The 19,476-nt window shown below is 43.6% G+C and overlaps 7 protein-coding genes across 7 annotated transcripts; 3 read left to right on the top strand and 4 right to left on the bottom strand.

Annotated features, from left to right (window-relative positions):
* Window positions 1–1,593: 1,593 nt before the first annotated feature.
* Window positions 1,594–2,385, bottom strand: K460DRAFT_289014 (uncharacterized protein; the record flags this gene model as incomplete). The annotated part of the gene is made up of 1 exon (XM_040929094.1): window positions 1,594–2,385. One exon carries the CDS (start codon window positions 2,383–2,385, stop codon window positions 1,594–1,596), a length of 792 nt encoding a protein of 263 aa, XP_040785517.1.
* A 1,279-nt stretch (window positions 2,386–3,664) lies between these two features.
* On the top strand, window positions 3,665–4,396 carry K460DRAFT_356744 (uncharacterized protein; the record flags this gene model as incomplete). The annotated part of the gene is made up of 1 exon (XM_040931984.1): window positions 3,665–4,396. The coding sequence occupies one exon, from the start codon at window positions 3,665–3,667 to the stop codon at window positions 4,394–4,396; it is 732 nt and encodes a 243-aa protein (XP_040785516.1).
* A 1,147-nt stretch (window positions 4,397–5,543) lies between these two features.
* Window positions 5,544–6,269, top strand: K460DRAFT_407324 (uncharacterized protein; the record flags this gene model as incomplete). The annotated part of the gene is made up of 1 exon (XM_040937060.1): window positions 5,544–6,269. One exon carries the CDS (start codon window positions 5,544–5,546, stop codon window positions 6,267–6,269), a length of 726 nt encoding a protein of 241 aa, XP_040785515.1.
* Window positions 6,270–6,972: 703 nt separating this feature from the next.
* Window positions 6,973–9,326, top strand: K460DRAFT_314729 (HET-domain-containing protein). Its single transcript, XM_040930295.1, has 2 exons — window positions 6,973–7,367; window positions 7,417–9,326. The coding sequence occupies exons 1-2, from the start codon at window positions 6,992–6,994 to the stop codon at window positions 9,063–9,065; spliced, it is 2,025 nt and encodes a 674-aa protein (XP_040785514.1). The 5' UTR covers window positions 6,973–6,991; the 3' UTR covers window positions 9,066–9,326.
* Window positions 9,327–11,500: 2,174 nt separating this feature from the next.
* Window positions 11,501–12,598, bottom strand: K460DRAFT_290687 (uncharacterized protein; the record flags this gene model as incomplete). The annotated part of the gene is made up of 1 exon (XM_040929220.1): window positions 11,501–12,598. One exon carries the CDS (start codon window positions 12,596–12,598, stop codon window positions 11,501–11,503), a length of 1,098 nt encoding a protein of 365 aa, XP_040785513.1.
* A 1,105-nt stretch (window positions 12,599–13,703) lies between these two features.
* On the bottom strand, window positions 13,704–14,075 carry K460DRAFT_407321 (uncharacterized protein; the record flags this gene model as incomplete). The annotated part of the gene is made up of 1 exon (XM_040937059.1): window positions 13,704–14,075. The coding sequence occupies one exon, from the start codon at window positions 14,073–14,075 to the stop codon at window positions 13,704–13,706; it is 372 nt and encodes a 123-aa protein (XP_040785512.1).
* Window positions 14,076–14,755: 680 nt separating this feature from the next.
* K460DRAFT_396379 (uncharacterized protein) lies at window positions 14,756–16,695 on the bottom strand. Its single transcript, XM_040936098.1, has 2 exons — window positions 15,961–16,695; window positions 14,756–15,898 (listed from the first exon to the last, which is right to left on the bottom strand). The coding sequence occupies exons 1-2, from the start codon at window positions 16,388–16,390 to the stop codon at window positions 15,090–15,092; spliced, it is 1,239 nt and encodes a 412-aa protein (XP_040785511.1). The 5' UTR covers window positions 16,391–16,695; the 3' UTR covers window positions 14,756–15,089.
* Window positions 16,696–19,476: the final 2,781 nt, after the last annotated feature.

Raw genomic sequence — 19,476 nt, 5'->3', positions numbered from 1 at the left:
AAGCTAAAAAAGTTATAAAAATTTAAAAATAAAAGCGTATTTAACTAAGTAAAAGTAGCTATTATAATACTATATAGTATAAGTAGTATAGTATATAGCTAGTTATTTATACAGTTGCTTAGGCAGCTTTATACATTATAAAAGTATTTATTATAGTAGTAGGCTTTATTAATTTAGCATTTTAACTGCTAGAACTAAGTAATATTTAAGCTATATTGCTTAATTAAAAAGCACAAAAATTAAAAGTAAAAATTATATTTATAAATAATAATTTAAAAAATATTGCTTTTAGCTATTTTAAGTATTCTAGTTAGTATTAGCTTATATAAAATAGCTGGCAAATTTGTAAAGTTAAAAAGTTTTAGCTTTTAATATTAAGCTTATTAAAGCTGCGCTTAGGCTTTTTTAACTTTTTTAAATAATTTTTTAATTTTATTTTTATTTTTAATTATAAATTTTACTACTAACTACTACGTTTTTAGCGTTGTTTAGTTAGTAATACTTAGCTAGTTTTTTTTTATTTTAGTATTAAATGTGCTTTAATAAGTAGAATTTTTTTAATTTTTATAAATACTTTTTTAGCTTTTTTTATTTTTTTAATTTTAGTATTAAAATACTAGCTTTTTAGCAGTTTAAGTTATAATAAGTAGCATTTAAAAAATAGTAAACTAGGTTTTAGCATTTAAACATAATTTTATAGCTTTATAATAGCAAAATATTGCGCAATTAAAAAAAATTAATACTTAACTTTAGCCTAATTACTAGGCTTATAACTTATTTAATAGAAGCTTATAAAAAATTAAAAAAATTAATTAAATAAGCAAATTTATAGAGGACCGGCAGCTATATATACCTAGGAGGTTGGGAGTCACATGATATATACCGGTTCTTAACAGACAGGAATCCTTCTCTAACAACGCCAGAATTACAAAAGCATGTCAAAGGCTGCGCTCGTCACAAAGGAGTTATATACATTTGATTGTATTCGTTGAAAAGAAGGATCAAGAGCCACAAAACCACATCGTCATCACCAACCCAACCCCAACCAAAACAACGACACGAATCCCTGGATCCCACCTGTTTGTACCGCCAAAGCCCAAACATGTCCAATAAAGTTGTCGCGACAAGACTAGTTCTGCTGACTTACAAGAGGAGGTGATCGTTTGGCACCAAATCATTATCAACCGATTGGACGCACCACTCTGCAGTGGTAGGACATTGCAAATAGGAAAGAAACGACGGACGGAAGCCACACGGACACCAATACAGTGCGTTAGCACATCTCTAACCCCTGCTATTTCTTATTATAGTAGAACTACTTTTCGAACAAGTCAGCGCAATTTTAACTACCCAAGCGATAATTGGTGCAGAAAAGATTTCTGATGCCTATGAACAAGTCGTGGTGATGACATAGAGTCAGGAGGGCGGGTCCTAATAGCTAAGTAGCTACACTACTTCTAATCTTATATGCATTTTCGTGTAAGAAAGTAGTTTTTCCAACCTTGACCCTGCTGCCAGCTCACTGCCAGCTCATGGAACGATCGTCACTTCCATGTCGCTGCTCCTATTACTGAAATAATCGAGTTAGACGCTTTAATGTGTACCTTCAGCGCCCTCCGATACAGCCATCACTTTGTTCTCCTGGACCGCACGTAGAATGCGATCGAACTTCTCCTCCGCAAGTAGATTCGCATAGGAGATCTGCACTTCCTGTGAGACTTTATGATGGCGGCAAAGATAGCTCAAGCGATTCGCTAGAGCTACTACGATCGGGTCGTTCTCGTACTCCTCCCGCGTGTTATTGGTCACAGTCGCGATTTCGACAAGACTCGGTACACGATGCTCGACACCGCTGATGTAGCGCTCCTCGATGTGTCCGACATACTGGTGCATTCCGAGTCTATAGGCTGTGAGACGGAGCTCCAGTGCGACGTTCAGGTCATCGGAAACAGGGACTATAGGGAATTCCGCATTGTTGCACAAATCCCTCAACCACTTCGCGATGGTCTTGACAGCCCCCAACGAGATGTCCTTGTGCGTGAAGCCGAGCTTTTTCGCCTCGAGATTCTGAACCATGTGCGCTCGGAAGCTGGGCGATGCTACGAGCAGTGCTAGCTTTGGTACCTCTACCTTTACAGGCTTCTTTGCACAGTCTACCTCGAGAGTAATTGTAAGGGTGGGCAGCAAGTCCTTTCGAGCAGACGGCGACCAATTGCGCAAGTCATAACCACCCTCGAGGCTGTTCATCTCTGCTATGACTTTATTGATCTGGCCTTCTGGGGAGAGACCAGCGACGAAGGTATCTTTCCGGAGATCATCGCGCCGACGTCGGTTGCGGTTGCGATCGTTGTGGCTGTGGGAAACGGATCCGTCGCGAGGATCCATGGTGCAGGGTTTGTGAGTAGCGTTGAGTGGAGTGTCTAGTAGAGTGTTAAAACGTATTCGGATCCTTTGAATGGCTGTATTGTCCGTACCTTGAAACCTTCGGGGTTGATATCTTAGAGGAATCTGATCAATGGGGTTATGTAGAGTGGTTTATGCGGGAACGGGTAGGGGCACGATGCTTTTATGAGGCCAAGGGTGGTCAAGGATTGGAGTGAAAGCAATCTCGGCTGCAATGACTCAGGGAGGTGATGATCTGGAGTAGGTCATACATCAGTGAATCTGATGAATCTCTTCTAATCTTTCCAGTAGTGCATGTCTGCGCTGTGCTGAGTCTTTGTGTTGATACAATTCACAATGTTCCTAAAGCTTCACCACTGTCAGCTTTGCAATTGGTAAGTTGAACAGTCGGATGTTTCTCATTATACTCCATTAGGTGTCTCTCAGGTTACTACATTCTACAACACGGCGCCATCTTCCACGGTTGGCGACTCCGGGTATGCAGAAATCTGCCAAAAGGTAAGGCCGACCTTTGCTTCTACTCAACTGGGACAAGAAGTGAAAAAGAGGAATATGAAACGCTTAGTAGATTATAGCAGTAACCATGAACATGAAATGCTTTAAAGACGGCTGCATTGTCAACGGTTTGCTGCTTGTCGAGTACAGTGTCAGAATACCCAGCAGTCAGTGCTGGCTTCCGGTTAATATACCTCAAAATCCTAATTGAAAGAAACGATAGTCGATTTTCTGCCACTCATTCTGATCGAAATTCGGACTTTTCTGAGTATATGGAATATGTTTCAGTGCATAGCTCTTGTAGGGATTCTTCTCCCAAAAGCGCAGTCCACAAGCTTCATCGCAAACGGGAAACAATCAGAGGAGAGACAGTAGTAATCTACTGAAACAATTGTTTCTGACGCGCAATCTCGTAATTTTTACATAAAGCAGGACTTCTAGTACACTAGCCACAGTGTTGTTGCCTTGGTACTTGCTTTCAGTGAGTGAACGCCAAACAAAGTGGTAGTGTACCATTGTGTGAAGTGAATGCACGATGCACGGTGGAAGACTTAGTCTTGTTACAATATAGCGCATAATTTTCCTTCCCGCAGACTATATAAACTATTTTCCAGCCAATATCAACCCCCAGCTTCTTATTTCAAATCATCACCCGCGCAATCACACCAACGAAAGTAATCTCTGCCGTCTATCCTTTCCGACTATTTGCTGTCCAACTACCGGTATCAACTCTTGAAGATAAGCCAGCACCCAGAAAGAAGCGAAAATGACAAACACACACTTTTCCCGTCAGCCCACTTCGTGCGGTCCCGCTCCGAAGGATTCGAGCCGCGTTCGAGTCCAGAACACGATTCGTGTGATCAATAACTTGCGTGGTGGCGAGGATATCGCCAACTACTCCCTGAGTGCCCGCAAAGAGCTTGCGTCTAGCGATACTGTCGACATTGTTCTTGGTGCCGCTGCGGATAAAATTGAGGGTGTTCCGAAGTTAGCGCTCCTCGTACTCTCCACTACGTTCCGTCAGTACATCGAGGAGAAGCCCGAGGCGGCCGAGATTAAGGTTGTCTCTGCCTCCATCCACCTTCCTTCAGTCGCCATCTTGATGAACTGGGTCAAGGACGTTGCGAGCTCCAAGACTCATTACATCATCAAAGTCCCTGTTCCGGCCACGCTAGTCGACAAGGTCAAGCTCATTCACGCCGCGCATATTCTGGGTATGAGCCGTTACATTGACATTGTAATCAAGCGCTTCAAAGAGGAAGTTCGATCACAAATCCCACGTCCTGAGGACTGCGCCGAGTTCGAGCAGTACGCTATCTCCGCGGATCACGAGATTATCAAGGCCGTTGGTGAGCGCTTCGGTTATCTTCTTCGCACCTACAAGTTCCCTGGCGATCGCAAGATGTTGACCAACTTCCTCGCGCGCCACGAGATATTCGACAAGGCTGTCCGCGATGCTGACGCTCGATCCCTTGCTAAGCGCGCTACGCAAGTCTAAACGTACTCGAATTGCTTCAACTCTAGGATGTGCTCTGTCCAAATTGCATCTTATAGAGTAAAGGTTCATTTACATAGCTGATCATTCGGACCGAAGGTAAAGGTGTTTTAGCTTAAAAGGAGTTGGGGACACAATGAATTCTATTTTCTAACAGCTGTACATATCTCGTGCTTTTTGTTGAACTTCCAATAAAGATGAACGATTAACCATTGGAAAACTTGACAGCTCCTTTGATAATTTAATGCTTGGCTCAAAAGTGGCTATGATCGTAACAACTAAATACCTCCTATGGCGGCGATCACCAACCGGGTTGGTCTAACGGTGTATAGCGCTCGAGTCGCATGGATTAGATCAAGTGAAACCCCTTGTATAGAGCTAGAGCTCAACCTGACGGAAATATGATACTAAACTCTGATGAGAAGTGGAGGTGATGGGACATCTAAGTCTCGATTCATCAGTCCCCTTGAACGCGTGGGAATAAACCCGAGGCTAACAGAGCTGTCCAACATGTCTTTGCGCAGGGAACAGCCGATTGGACCTGGACCGCACATTATTTGCTGAAACTATGATTTTGAACAAACAGTTTGCGAAAATGATGTTAATTTACTTCGAATGCCATTGTCTAACGCAGAAAAGCTTCTATAATAAGACTGCCTGAGTGAGTACACAATGTCGACATGGAAGCAGTTTTACATGTTCATGTAATTTCACGCTGCTAATTTCTAGCAAGTTTCAGCTTCATGTTTGTATTAGTCTGTTTTGGCTTGTCATCTGCAACAAGGCAAGCACTTACGTCTACTCATATATACTAGAATAGCTCCCCAGCTCGTAGATAGATCATCTTTTCACCTTTATATTTGTCTTCACTCGGTGCTAGCCCATACAATGTGCCCCGCAACTGGAGATTCTGAATATTACGTAGTGAAGCTACAAGTTGGTGAAAGACATAGTAGCCCCACAACAATGGGCTAGTCGGTGCCCCTCTGCTTTATATACCTCCTACCCTCGTCGTATTTCTCCCTCTCCACCCACGCACACTCACACGCATACACTCTACACGGAGAGAACAAACTCCACTAGAATTCAAAAATTCACAAGAGCATCAACTCCGACATATTTCCACGAGATTACTTCGAGTAGATCAGTCATGCAGAATACGAAGGCCCCCGCCCGCGGCTACAACGCTGCTCAGCCAGCCCACGTTCAGGTTCAGAACACCATCGAGAACATGCGAAACATGCGAGACGGTAAAGACCTTCGCAAGTATTCCAAGTCCGCTCGCAAGGAGCTCTTGCTTGGAGGGACTATCGATATCATGACGAAAGATGGAAAGACAGTCATCGGTGCCGTTCCGAAGCTGGCTCTTGTGGTCGCATCCTCAACCTTCCGTACCTACTTGGAGAAGAGCCCGAATAGCAGCTCCGTCAAAATCTCGAACACCTCCATTGATGTATCAGCCGTGTCGGTTCTACTCATCTGGCTCAACGCTATCACCAAGTCCGTCGGCAAGTACGGTGTCACCATTCCCGACTCGAATGACGATCTCATAAAGATCCGCTATGCAGCCCAGATGCTGGGCATGGACCCCTACGTCACACACCTTGTTAAGGCTTACAAGGATGATCTGCGTCTACGCACTCCTCCGCCAAGCGAGTGCACTCTCCTCGAGCAGTGTACCGTGTACAAGAACGATGAAATGATCAACGCCATGGGCGCACGCTTGGCTTATCTTCGTCGCACTGGCTCCTTCGGGAAGGAGGACTTGATCGTTCTCACTGAGCTCTTCAAAGATAACAAGAACATTGGGGATGCCGCTCAGCGAGCCGACGCTCGCGCTCTGAGCAAGCACGACGGTGGTGCCTCTAAGGCCTAGATGTAGCGACTTGCTACGGCGGTCTATCGGATCGATCGCGATCACCTTCAGCAGTCTTCAATGCGCCTGACGATGGGCGAATAATATATTGGTTATCGAACCAGGAATTGGCTTAGTATTAGTGTCGGTGTATACCAGCTAAACGTGAGTCAGTCATTGGAATGGAAATTGGTCAAGGTCCTCATGCACAATGAGATTCCTGTAAAAAGTAACAACAAAATAAGTGAAGACGTGTTTCTCTAAGAGTGCCCAATACTCATTTATCGCTGCAAAATATGAGTGAATTTCGTCCAACTAAAATCTTGAAATACTTTTCCAACATCGCCCATCTCGGCACTTAAAGTACAATTACAGAGCTATTGATAATTTAACACGTAGTATTGGGGTATGCGCATTTGACATCGTTTTTACCTCCACCATCGCTGCCATTTTCAACTTCCCCTTGTCTACTTCGTGTGCCACGCTTACAATTGACGATCCTTTGCGCAACACTTCGACAACGAGTTCGGGTCCAGATGGCACATTTAGTAAAGGCGTCTAACTAGGCGCGGTATGTAGCATTTTGGAATGATCACATTCGTGAAAGATGGTAGGCGAAGGACACTGTCCCCACTCAGCGATACCTCGGGAAGGAATCGCGCACGAGCCACCGAAACATCCCACCTTCGCGGCTGCCTCCTTCTGACATCATATCGCGATATCTGAAAATTCCCGAACCAAGAATGTCTACATCTGTGTCGGAAGGCAGCAAAGTTCAACTTCATCAATACTGTCGGCGGTGCTCAAGTGTACTCAGGTCATCGCGGATACTCAAAGGGTCACGGAAGCGCAACGAAGAGAAGCTACTAATATATGATAGTGACAATGCTGAGTATGAGGCGCAGAAGATATGTCACTTCTGCACTCATATCCAGATGGCTTGTAAAGTGGGTCTTGAGCGATTGGGAGAGTCGTCGCTCGAAGCCAAACAGATCTGGTTGAATGTCACCAAAGCAGCAGAAGAGGTCGGGCGCCCACCTGTGCGCCTCTCCATAACATGCAGCACACCAGGCACGCAATTTGTGCAGGAACTGTGGGCATCATGTGAGGCTGGGGCCGGTAAATTCATCAGACCTATTACTTTTTTGACCGTGCTAATCCAAAGAAGAGCACAACGTCTACCCACTATGGAATGCCCCCGAATCAATTCCCGATGCCTGCGTAGCATACACGTCTACATCTTCAAATGCCCATGTAGCTCTAGCTCGTCGCTGGTTAAACGAGTGTCGAGTGCGTCACACAGAATGTTCGAGGAAAAAGGACGCCCGGGTTTTGCCAGGACGTCTCCTATGCCTTATCGATTCGCCGGAAGCTACAATTCGATTGGTAGTTCCTCAATCGGATAGTATAAAATACTGCGTTCTGAGCCATCGTTGGGGCGCTTCAGCGCCCACAAGCAGGCTTATGTTGTCTAACATCGAGCAGTACAAGCACACTATTGCTGTCGACATGCTTCCCAAATCTTTTCGCGATGCTATTAAAATTTCTAGAAGTCTGGCTATCTCACATATCTGGATCGACTCACTATGCATCATTCAGGATAGCAGAGAAGATTGGGAATGTGAGTCTCGAAAGATGGATTCTATATTTGAGGGCGCTACGTGCACTATCGCCGCCGCTGGGGCCGAGGACTCGGGTCAAGGATGCTTTGCAGACCGCAACCCACTGGAACAATCTAAATGTCGACTGATGAACACACCGTGGTATATATCTGGTAGGATGGGTTCCACTTTGGATGTTCAAGAAGCAACTAGCATTACACCGCTCTCAGAACGTGGTTGGATTTTTCAAGAGAGACTTCTATCCCCCCGGACTTTATCATTTGGCAAGCGCGGTATAATCTGGCACTGTGCACGTGGTGCCGCAACTGAACAGGATCCTGATGGCTGGAGTCTACTCGGGGACTATTCAGCTTACGTAGACAAGATCTTCGGCTCTAACTCTCCAGTTGGTGATTGGAAACCATGGCCACAAGGCTTCACTTTCCAGTCAAAGCACTACCTCGAAAGCCTCATGACAAGGGCTTGGACTAATTGGAATGAGAAGCCAGACTCGAGATCAGCATACTGCTTTCATCGAGATTGGATGGGAATCGTGCAAGCGTATAGCAACTGCAAGCTGACTAAGTCTGAGGATAGACTAGCTGCATTATCAGGCATTGTGAATCGCGTTGGAATGTACGACCATTCTGTATCGCCCAGCTACCAGCCTTTCTCGTCATATATTGTTGGTGCATGGAAACCTACAATGCTCCTCGATGTTCTCTGGTACCGGCAATCTTCTACGTTAGACCAGGCCACTTTCAATACTCGTTTCCCCTTCTGGTCATGGGCCTCAGTCAACGGACGAGTAGGATCAATCGCCCATCGCGACATCCCCGCAGAAACCATCATCGCCGCTCTGGAGCATCCTATTGCAAGCTTTCTGGGCACAGAAGTCGTCAGCGATAGAAGGGCGCTTATCTTTAAAGGTGCTCTAATGCCAGCGCACATCAGCTCCGATCGAAAGTTAGTGTACTTTACATGCTTCAAGCAGTCCCACCACATGCGATGCTTTATTGACTGGCCTCGTGTTACCGAAAATGCCTGCTATTTTATGCCTGTATTTATTGAGCCGGAGATATGGCTTGGACTCCTCGTTGTGACTACTGAATCAATGTCGACAAATCGATGGCGTAGAGTTGGAGTCGCCGTTGCAAGTGGAAGAAACTGTAATTGGGTGCAAGAGATGCGCCACGAGGAAATCGTCATCATATGAATCACCTGGGAATCTGTGATCGATATTGTTGTAGATTGCACTTAGGGTTAGGGTGTGGGACCACGTGCACGGCACATCGCCCGTTTGTTTGCTTTTTCCGGCATTGGCAGGTCTCGACAAATGTAATCTCTACAGTATCTCTCAATGATACATTTAGCTGGCCTGGCATTGTGTAAACGCTAATGCCTTAATAATATGTTATGGTGCTAGGTATAGCACCTAAACTGTAATTTTATGTACTAATTTCTCCCACTGCGTTGTAAAATCCGCTCTAGCGTTGACTTTACTTTTAAACAAAGCAGTAGTCTCTATAGTACCTAGGATAAGATTCAGACTCTCGTTTCTAATGGTGCCCAATCTCCTTCGGTGCGTTTCAATGAGTAACTTAGTCACCTTCTGTTATGGCTAGTCCATGTTTCCGACTCAACTGAGAGCTCTAGGTTCAGGGCTAGCCGGCTCGCTAGGTCGTGTATCATGATATAGCAACTAGTGCTGTAACCGGAGCCGTTCACTACCTGCTTATAATTCCTCACAAAATGCCACACCCCCTTTCAAGTCCCTCGGAGCCCTATATTACTCTACTGTGATTGAAATCCACTCTTAACCTACCTTCATATAAACCGCTATAAACCTCCAGGAGTTGCAGCAACGGCTACCATGGACGATTTCCCCAACGAAATTCTACTAAACATTATTACGATTCTAGAGGTTTACAAATCCGCCCTAGCGAACCTTTCGCGGACTTCGCGGACACACAATGAACTATCGTTAAAAAACTAGTACCAGAGCATTTCCGTCGGCCAGTGTCGCGAAAACCAGGGAGATATACCACGTTTTGCTAGAACACTCAGAAAACGTCCCGATATCGCCATTTGCGTCAAGAAACTCGCTATTGCATCCACAAAATGCGCCAAGAATCTTTGTTATGAAAAGATTGATGAGCCGCTGAGCAATATGGAGAAGAAATAGCGTGTCAGATTCGAAACAACCAGTGACCAGTGGATATTCTCTAATAGCCATTCGGGCAACCCGCGATTTCTGCAGACCAAAGCACTGTGGGTGCCGGCCATAAGGGTAAGAGAGGAATCAGGGTTTGCTGGACTGCTGATTGCACTCGCCAGCCATGTCTAGGATCTTGAGGTCAAAGTTTTCGATACTGCAGACTATAAGAAAGTAGACGAATACCCACTTCTACGCCTGTTTGGGTTCAAACGAGCATATTGTTCTAAAGACGCTGACCTGTCGCCTATCACTCTACTTCTCCCGGCTTTGTGCACGGCAACACCCTTTAGTACATGTGGTAACAATATGGAACTCCTCGCTTGGGGATTTGACAACCTCACAACGTTGGAAATCGACCTGCTGTGCAAAAAGGACGGGTTTTTACAACTTGATATGCCAACGAGCTTGCGCCTTTTCAAGCGCCACAGCCCCTTTCCCAGCTTAGAACCCACATTATTCATGGCAACTGGACAGAGCTCACAAAACCCATCGGCCAAATAGGGTTTGTTGAATGCATCTTGAGAAAGCTCGGCGCACAAAGCCCTGTAAAATTCGAGGTAATACTCGAGGAAAGCCTGGTATGTCTGTTGGTGCGTCATCCTGGTTCATTCAAGGCCCTGGTTCAGCAGCTGCAACCTATCACCGCCTGCCTTGAGGGACTGAAAATCAGCATTGCCAGTAATATTGACTCATGGATGCGATGGACTATGACCTACGTCAACCCAAACTCGAGCCTAATTACACTCAAATGATTGAGAAAGGTCACAATACTAGTCAAGATTACCTTGGAGCGTAATTGCGATATCGACCCCATCGTGAGACCAAGTCTGCAGTACCTAATTCCCCCAGCCCAGGGCAAACCATGCCTTTTTTACTCAAACGTGAGGCGATACTATGGTTAAAAGGTCTCTATGTAAACTCCGGTCGGTCTAAGCTCCACACTGTAACACTTGATTGTGAAGACCCGCTGGGTAAACAAGCGCGGTGGTTCTGGATAAGACATGCAGAATTCGATGATTCACCAGTCAAAGTCAAAATTTACGCAGGCGTAAATACCGAAGTGAAGATCTTTAGGGCCCAACGAGTGGATGAGATGGAGGATGGATGGGCAAGGAGCCTTTGGGAACAGACTGGAAGTCATGGCTTGCACGAATCAAGACAGCAAAGAACGAAAATCCTAATGAGAGCATGACTTCTTCCCACCGGTAGCGATTTGTGTGTAAGAGTGACTACTAACCTATCGTATAACTAAATGAAAGGGGCGTCCTCCCGTGTACTTTAGCACCCCTAATACCACAAAGCCAAAAACAAAATACTGGTCAGAAATCTTTTATCCCATCGTATCCCTTTTAGACGAGCTATATCCGTAGGGAACAACAAGCTTGATTAAGTGTAGTAGTACAGTCTTCGACACCTTGCTTTCAGCGCAGCGACTACTTCTCGGGCTTTTCACCACGAAGACATTTCGTCCAGTTCTTGTTCTGCGAGATCTCTTTGGCTTTGTCCTTTTGCTCCGCGCGCGACAACTTCGTTTCACCCGGCTTCTTCAAGTTTGGCTTTTTCCCGTCTGAGAAATATCTAGTCGCCCGAGCGACTGTTTTGCCCCCACCGGCTCTTCTTGTAGCCGCAGCCGCAATGGCACGACCAAGAGCCCTAAAAGCGTTGGCAATTGCAGTAAAGATATTTCGCTTCTCATTAGACAGCTCTGAATTCTCCGAATTTGCCTGAGCGGTACTATGGATATCCCCTTTCTCGATGGATCGCTTTGAATTCCCCGAAGCCGCATCACCAACCACCAGGAACTCGTTAACATAGTCTTCGTTGGTGATATCACTCTCGTCGTCAGGCAACGCATTGTCTAGCCAGTCGTCGGTGATGTCATTGCTGGGCCAGAACTGGAGCATATCCCCGTCGATGCTGTCAAACAAGTCTTCAGAGAAGCCACCATCAGCCAACTCAAGCATGGCTATTGTACCAATGGAGGCGGCGACAGCGGGAACACACACTGCCTCGCGGCGGTATATCTTCTGGTTCCTTTTGTCTTGTCTCAGTTTGTCCTTCTCCTCCCACTCCTTGTTCTTTACCTCTTTATTCTTCTCCAGACGCTCCTTGATCTTTTCCTTGAACTTGTCGAACTTTTTTTTGATCTTTTCTTTGATTTTCTCCTCGTACTGCTTTCTCTTATCCTCCTCGCTCACGTCGTTGTCTCTGACGCAAAGGGTACTTGTGGGGTCTGCCTTCATGAGCGGTGGGCACCTGATGCACTTGGAGTCGTCAGCGGGGTTTCGGATCTTCTTCTTTTTGCATTTAGCCCTCCTATCACAGCTTCCACCATCTCCTTCTTTTCTTGGGACTAGTCCGAGGCCAGCATCGTAAGTTGGAAGAACTCTCCATTTCGAAATCTCTAGGAATCCAGTACCGGGAGCTTCGTGGACCCAGTCAGAAGGGAAGATGGCTCTTGGTGGAGTATGGGCGGCGACCAAATGATTGATCAAGAGGAAGATGATCTTTATGGTTGTTACAATAAGCATGATGAAATGGTAAAAGTACCTATACTGAATAATGGAACGTGGATTGGACTGATCGCAGCTTCATGCCGGCAACTCCCCCTCTAGATATATGTATCTGCTCGCATTAACCAAATTGGTCTTGGGTGAGGCACTGTGCATCGGTCCTGCGATGTCTCTGTCTACCTGACAACCCCAAATTTATTTTAAGTTACAACAAGGTAGTAATCTGCGGCGTCTGTTCAAACTGACGAAATTAGGCAGTATCACACAGCTCGGTTTCCTTAGTATGCTGCTCGGCCCAAAATAGAGGCGCCGCAGCTTTCAATGTCTGCCTCGCGGCACAGTGCAGAAAGCTAGAATACCGTGCCGGATGAGCCAAGCACCAATACCTTTGTGAGATATGTGTCAACTTCCATTATAGATTTTCCTGGGGTCCAGAGAGACTCTGGGGCTGCTACGGCGTATCCCGCTCTTGGCATCGTGAATTACTTGGTGTGGTTTCCGTGCCGCTGGTGCGGTCTCCGTGCCGCCAAAGCCCCACGTCTTGGCTGTTTGAGCACATGCAACATGTGAAACAGAACATACGGATTCCGTTCTGTAAGCTTGCATCTGCGCCAAGTCAAACGCCTCTAACTATCACAGCCTTCTTTTTCCTCTTCTGCTATGGTAGTCGTTCACGTGCTTGCTTACCAGCGCTAAGGCTACCCGCGAGGTGAGACAGACCACCAATGCCAAAGTACCCCAAACGGGTTGTGAGGTGCTTCAGAAATGACAGATAGATCAAATCGCATATAGAATGATTAGTATCGGGTACGTGTAGACTGGCGCCATGATCATATGTATGAATAACATTATTCCACTAGAGTACTGCAGTTTGATAGTTCTGATCTCCTGCCTGTGGTAAGTACACTCATAGAAGGAGGAGGAAGCCACTCTAGTAATGATATGATTGTGAACGCAACTCTGTAATCTAGACTTCAATTGTAAAAAGATAATACATTGACTGATGCGACTAACCACTCGCCTGATGGTCGAGTTTCTCAACCTTTCTTACATATAACCTACGAAGACCTTCGTGACTCTGATTGATAGTTATGCGCAATACAAAGATCAGCCAGTCTACCCTTCACTTCAACGCTGGCGCGTCCATACCCTCAACCTTCCACAAATCCCACACCTCATAGCTACCGTAGTTTCCCGTCCAACAGCCGTCCTCGAACACAAAGGCCGCGCCATCCTGCATAATATTCGACGGCTTGCAATCATCACCCTTAAAGAAGACGACGACATTGCCAAAGTCTTTGTTGCCTTCGTCGGCCTTGATAATCACGGATGCTGAAGTGCCAGCCAAGTCTCGTTGGCAGCCGCTGTCGACTTTCATTTCTCGACTTCCTAGGGGTAGGCTATGACAGTTCTGAGTACTGTAAAAGGAGATTTTGTAGGCGTTTGTGAGGGTGAAGAAGGTGGCTAGGGAATGGAGGGCGAGGAAAGACTTCATTTCGCTGGTCGGTTGATTGAAGGACGAAGATATCTGACGGTGGCGACTGAAATTGTTGGTAGGTGGAAGTATGTTTAGTATAAAGTAGAGATCAATAAGGGATATGAAGATTTATGAGTGACTTTAGATGGATATAGCCCTGACGATCGGGGACGTTGCATCACTTTGTACGGCTTTTAGCTTCGATATATATTACTGTTCACTGCGTTGGGCTAAGCAGCCTGTAGATAAGATTCATAGTCATATTTCGGGGGTACTGATCAAGGGTGCACAAGCATTCGTGGAAGCTGTGCCGCCATCAGGTTGAGGAGCAGACCGGTGGCTGTACTCCGCATAACCACGCCATCACTCGTGTCTCTCACATGCCAGTCTTACTTTTACACCCAGTATATCGACCCAGAATTGATTCTGGGGCCGTAGCACGTCTGTATCTGGTAATAGATCTGCCTTACGCCATGAGCCGGCAGATGCTAGGCTGTGTGGCCATTGTTTGTACCAACAGCAGACACGGGCTTTCCATGCCGCTGCCATGTGGTTATCTTTTTCCTTATCTTGTATACTTTAATTTGACCTATGGGAGCTAGACCTCCCACAGCAAAACGACACAGTCTCCCTGTTTAAAGGGGGAGCTGATGTACAAACAAACACAGGCAACCCTTGCGGGCCTAAGAAATGCGTTTAGCAGTAATATAACAATACTATAATTCTACTTTTTTGCACGTCCCAATGCCCTAAGGGAGGCTACAGAATAGTAGATAGAAATAGCTACCGTCCTTCGGACGAAAAACAATACCAACCAACCAACCAGCCATGTGGTTATCATGTCTTCTTTGGAAAATACTCGATGGGCGGCAAGCGAAGATACATGCATCCGCCTTCTGTAAATCAGGAAAGATTGTGACAGGCATAGAGTTCTTGACATCTACGGTTCGATACGTCAAGTTTGTACAATTTGGTTTTATCCTTGCCCTGCAATTTGAAAAACACCGAAGACAAACATGTTTGATTACAGATTCAAAGAGACGTCGCCTCCTTGACTGCGCCTAGCTCTACCACCAAGTCCGCGAAGACCCTGTATTCCTTCGGTAGAGTGTTGTATGTGTCGGGGATATGAAGATCCTCGAGCGTGAGCTTTGCACCATGTTCCGCCAAATACCGAATCATCTTTTCAGATTTCGCATACATCGCCTCATGCAGGGCTGATAAGGGAGCCGCTCGATACTCACGAACGTCCATTTGCCAATCAGTTGGATATTCGTTAACATCCGCTCCTGCCTCAACTAGCATCTTCACGGTCTCAAAGTCATGGTTCTGAACCGCCAGTTGCAGCGTCCCCGAGTCAATGAACCAGTCCACTCCGAACTCATCCAGCAAAACCCGTATCGTTGGAGCCCCCGGCCATCCCGTAGTATGCTCGAAAAGTCCTCGAGCCCTCGATGCGCTGCCCCCGTGCTCGATCCACCAGCGGGTACAGTCAGCTCCCATAAAGAGCAAATGATGCCATGTCCGCCACTTGCATAACTGCTGAGGATTTGTGCGCCACTGGTGGAGATCGAAATCAAAAAGAACGTCGAGCCATGCCGTACTGGGATTATTGCGGACACGAGAACCGAGGAGAAGTTCGGAGTCAAGATAACCTGTGCCTAAGAAACCGTTCTCAAAGCAGACACGAAGGAGTTGTGGATCGCCTTCGGCCGTTGAGATTCTCATGAGAGGGCGGAGATAATGTTCTGAACTTATACTAGAGGAGTCGATAAGTTTCCGGACGGCGGCAACGTCACCTTGGAATCCACTCAGGAAGATGGAATTAATGATGGCCGTATCTGAAACATATTGTAAGCATTCCAGCTCAAAAGTGATTATTTTGCCGCGAGAATGTACTCACTATCTTCATCAAGCGGTTGAAAGTTCTGGCTGAGCACCAGTTTCCTGACTTCGTTCTCGAATCCTGCCGGGATATATGGCCTCTGCCCTTCAGCGTCTGTCTGGTGTCTCAAGCCTCCGTAATGGGCCACAGTATGTATCAAAGATTCTTCCAGTTCGATCCTGCCACTTAGTCGCGCATCGTACGCTTCCCTGAAACACAATGAGTCTTCCGACATTGCTACCACTACCAGAAATTGGGTCCTAGTATGGTAACTATGATATGCAAAGATTGTGGAGAGAATCGCAATGTGTACTGTGAGATTTCGATTGAAAGCTCGGTAGAGATTCAGCTTGAACCAACCCTTTTCGTTATTGAGATTATGCGTGAACAGTCGTGGGGAAATCCTCGAGTGTATCTTAGACGACAACATTTTCCACGTGCTATACATTCGCTGTCATGTTAAGATTCAGCCGGGGGCCGGTTCCGTGATCGCTATATGAAAAACCGCAGGTGTTGGATCTTTGAGGCGTAGGAGGCGTGGTATTCGAGGTTGGATGGGACGGGCGCCAAATTACATATCATATGGCAGCCACCAACAACTCCTTGGCGGACCCCTCTTCTTCGTATTCCAGGCAAGGTCGGTGAGACGAGGTCAGTGCTTGCTACCTAAGTCTCATGTGTATCTGCCTCGCTTGGCGACAAGGGGCAGCCAAGGGATAGGCAGTCAACAAACCGTGTTTCAGCGCCGCAAAGTGACGGCTGTGAGTGTCCAGAAGTGTGCGGGCGGAGTACCAATCGAAAGGTCGCTAGCTCACATGCAGCTAGTGTCACAACCGCCCCGCACTCAGTGTGCGGCGAGTATGCCAAAGCCCACATGCTACGCCGCAATAACAACAATTCCAAACTCGAGATACGCCCAAAATACATCAACATGTCAAAGCTCGGCCCAGGTAGACTTAGGTCGCTGACCGAAACTGAGTGGCGTATACTGCCTGTCGGAAGGATGGATATTAGCATAAGCAGGTTTTACTATCTTGCAAGGCCCGGTTGCCGTGAGAGACGTACAAACGCCGCAGAGTATGCCTGTCAATGTCTAAAATAGGACACTGAAACCATAATCACCGACTGTGGTTGTGGCACAGCTACAGAACTGAGCATCATATCATAAAGTATATCGGTGACAGAGAGAGAGAATTTACACTCTTTCTTTGCAAGCACCCGGCATACCTCTATAACTCGAATTATACATTGATCTCTTTTCTCCTTCATATTAAACATTACTTTATTGATCTTTCATTCCATCCCAGTCGAAGATGAAGTAGATTTTGTTGTGTTTGTTGTACTAGAGCTTCATACAACTGTCCGCCTCCTTCCCCGTCGAGGAGAAACCCGGCTTTACACTATGGCCACTAGGGAAAAGAACCCTCACGTCCCTCACAGAGCTTGAATTTTCGGGGCTTAGGGGTACCCATCTGGGTACCTCCAAAAAATCACATTTTGGGGTTCCCGATCCAACTTGCCGCAGTAAACTACCAAAGGAAGGATGTTGGGCAATCGACCAATTTACTGTTAATATGAGTAGCTAAACACTTAGTCTATGCATTAGCTGTTGAAAGTAATAAAGTTCTATTAACTAACTATTATTAAAAGTATATAGTTTTTTATTTATACCTAGTTTTCTGCTTACTAATACTAATTTATTTTTTTATATTTTTATATTCTTTTTTAAGCAGTGCAAACTTTTCTAAGCAAATTTTTTATTACGCTATAATTTTTTTATACTAAAAATAATATTTTTATTTTTAGCTTTTTTTAATACTTTTTTTATATTTATTTTTTAATAAAATAGCGTAAATTTATTACTTTGCAGCAGCTTTATTATGCTATTTATAGTATTTATTTTTATAAGTATATATTATAAGTTAACTAATTTTTTTTAATTTTTTTGCGCATAAAGTAATAGCGAATATTTATATATTTTATTTAAAAGTAAAATATAAAATTTTTAGCTAGTATAAGCGCTTTTTAATTATTTTTATATATTTTAATAGTATTAGGGCTTCTATACTTTTTAGTAGTAGTATTGCTAAAAAACTTTATTAATTAATTAAACTAAATAGTTTTTTTAGTTGCTTTAGACTTTGCAATATATTTAGTTTTATAATTTAAAAAAGTAACTATTACTTAATACTTTAAACTTTAGCTTATAGCTATACTATTTAGTATAAATATATAGCTACCCCGCAAAGACGGGACCTAGTAATATATTATTAATAGTTTATATTATTAATATTTTACTGTGTATTGCGTACTTTTATTTATAGAATTGCTAAGTAATAAATTTCTAATTTCTAATATAATTTTTTACTAAAGCGCGGCTTTTTTAATAGTTTTTAAGCACATATTTAAATATTTAATATAATATTAGCCTGCTACTAAGCAACTAATTAATACTAGGCTTTTAAGCAACAACAGCAACGCTAATGCTAATAATAATTTTACTTATAATATTAGCTTTAATGCTTAACTATTTTTTTGCTTTTTTCTTTTGCCTGTACAAGCTATTATATAGTATATTTAAATTATTATTACTTACTTTTCTGCTTTATTGCTTTAACGTATTACACAGGCGAGTTAGTTGCCTAGTTAAGTCAGTCACAATGCTAAGACCTTACTAAAATTAGTAGTTTTCTACTATTAAACGCGATATTTTAATATAATAATATACAATTTTTTTAAAAAGAAAATTAAATATAGTTTATAGTTTAGGCTTTAAAACGCGATGCAAATTTCTTCTAATAAAAAGCTGCGCAGATTTATAGCATTTTTTAAATAATACTTAGTAATTAACTAAAAAAAAAGCTTCTATAATATAATACTAGGCCTAATAAAATAAAGCTTTTTTTAATAAAAAAAAAAATAATTGCCTAGCATATATTTTACTTTAAAAACTAAGAATTTCTGCCCTAACTAGCTACTGTAAATAATATAGCTAATACTTTGCTAGCTAAATATAAGCAACTACTTATTAGCAGGAACTAGGCTAGTATATTTATTAAATAATATTTATAGCTTAGTACTAAGATTTTTTAAAAGTATAACTACTAAAAAGTTTTATATAAAAATTTTAAGCTTGTATAAAGCTAATTTTAATTTATAAAAAATATAAAAGCCAAGCATAGTATTTAGAATAAAAATATATATAATTTTAATAAAATAAGTTTTATAATAAGCTAAATATTACATAAAACTATTATTTTAAGTACTAACTATTAAAAATAGCTGAAAATAGTGCAATAAAGTAATTAAAAGTAGGTAATAATAATCTAAAGTATTAATATAATAAAATAAACTATTTTACTTTTTATTATTTTTGCAAGCAAGAACTACCTTTTAGCCTAGTATAAAAAAAATAGCCTATTCTATAATTAAGTTATTGCAGTTTCTAAAAACAGCTAAATAATAAATAAGCTTACTTTTAAGTAGTTAAAGCACTTTAATAAGTATACTAAAAAAAAAATTATTAGTACTTAT

This window comes from Cucurbitaria berberidis, assembly GCF_010015615.1.
Source record: "Cucurbitaria berberidis CBS 394.84 unplaced genomic scaffold K460scaffold_4, whole genome shotgun sequence".
NCBI classification, from domain to species: Eukaryota; Fungi; Ascomycota; class Dothideomycetes; order Pleosporales; family Cucurbitariaceae; genus Cucurbitaria; species Cucurbitaria berberidis.
Note: the sequence above shows the minus strand (reverse complement) of the source record. Positions and strands in the feature narration are given on the sequence as shown.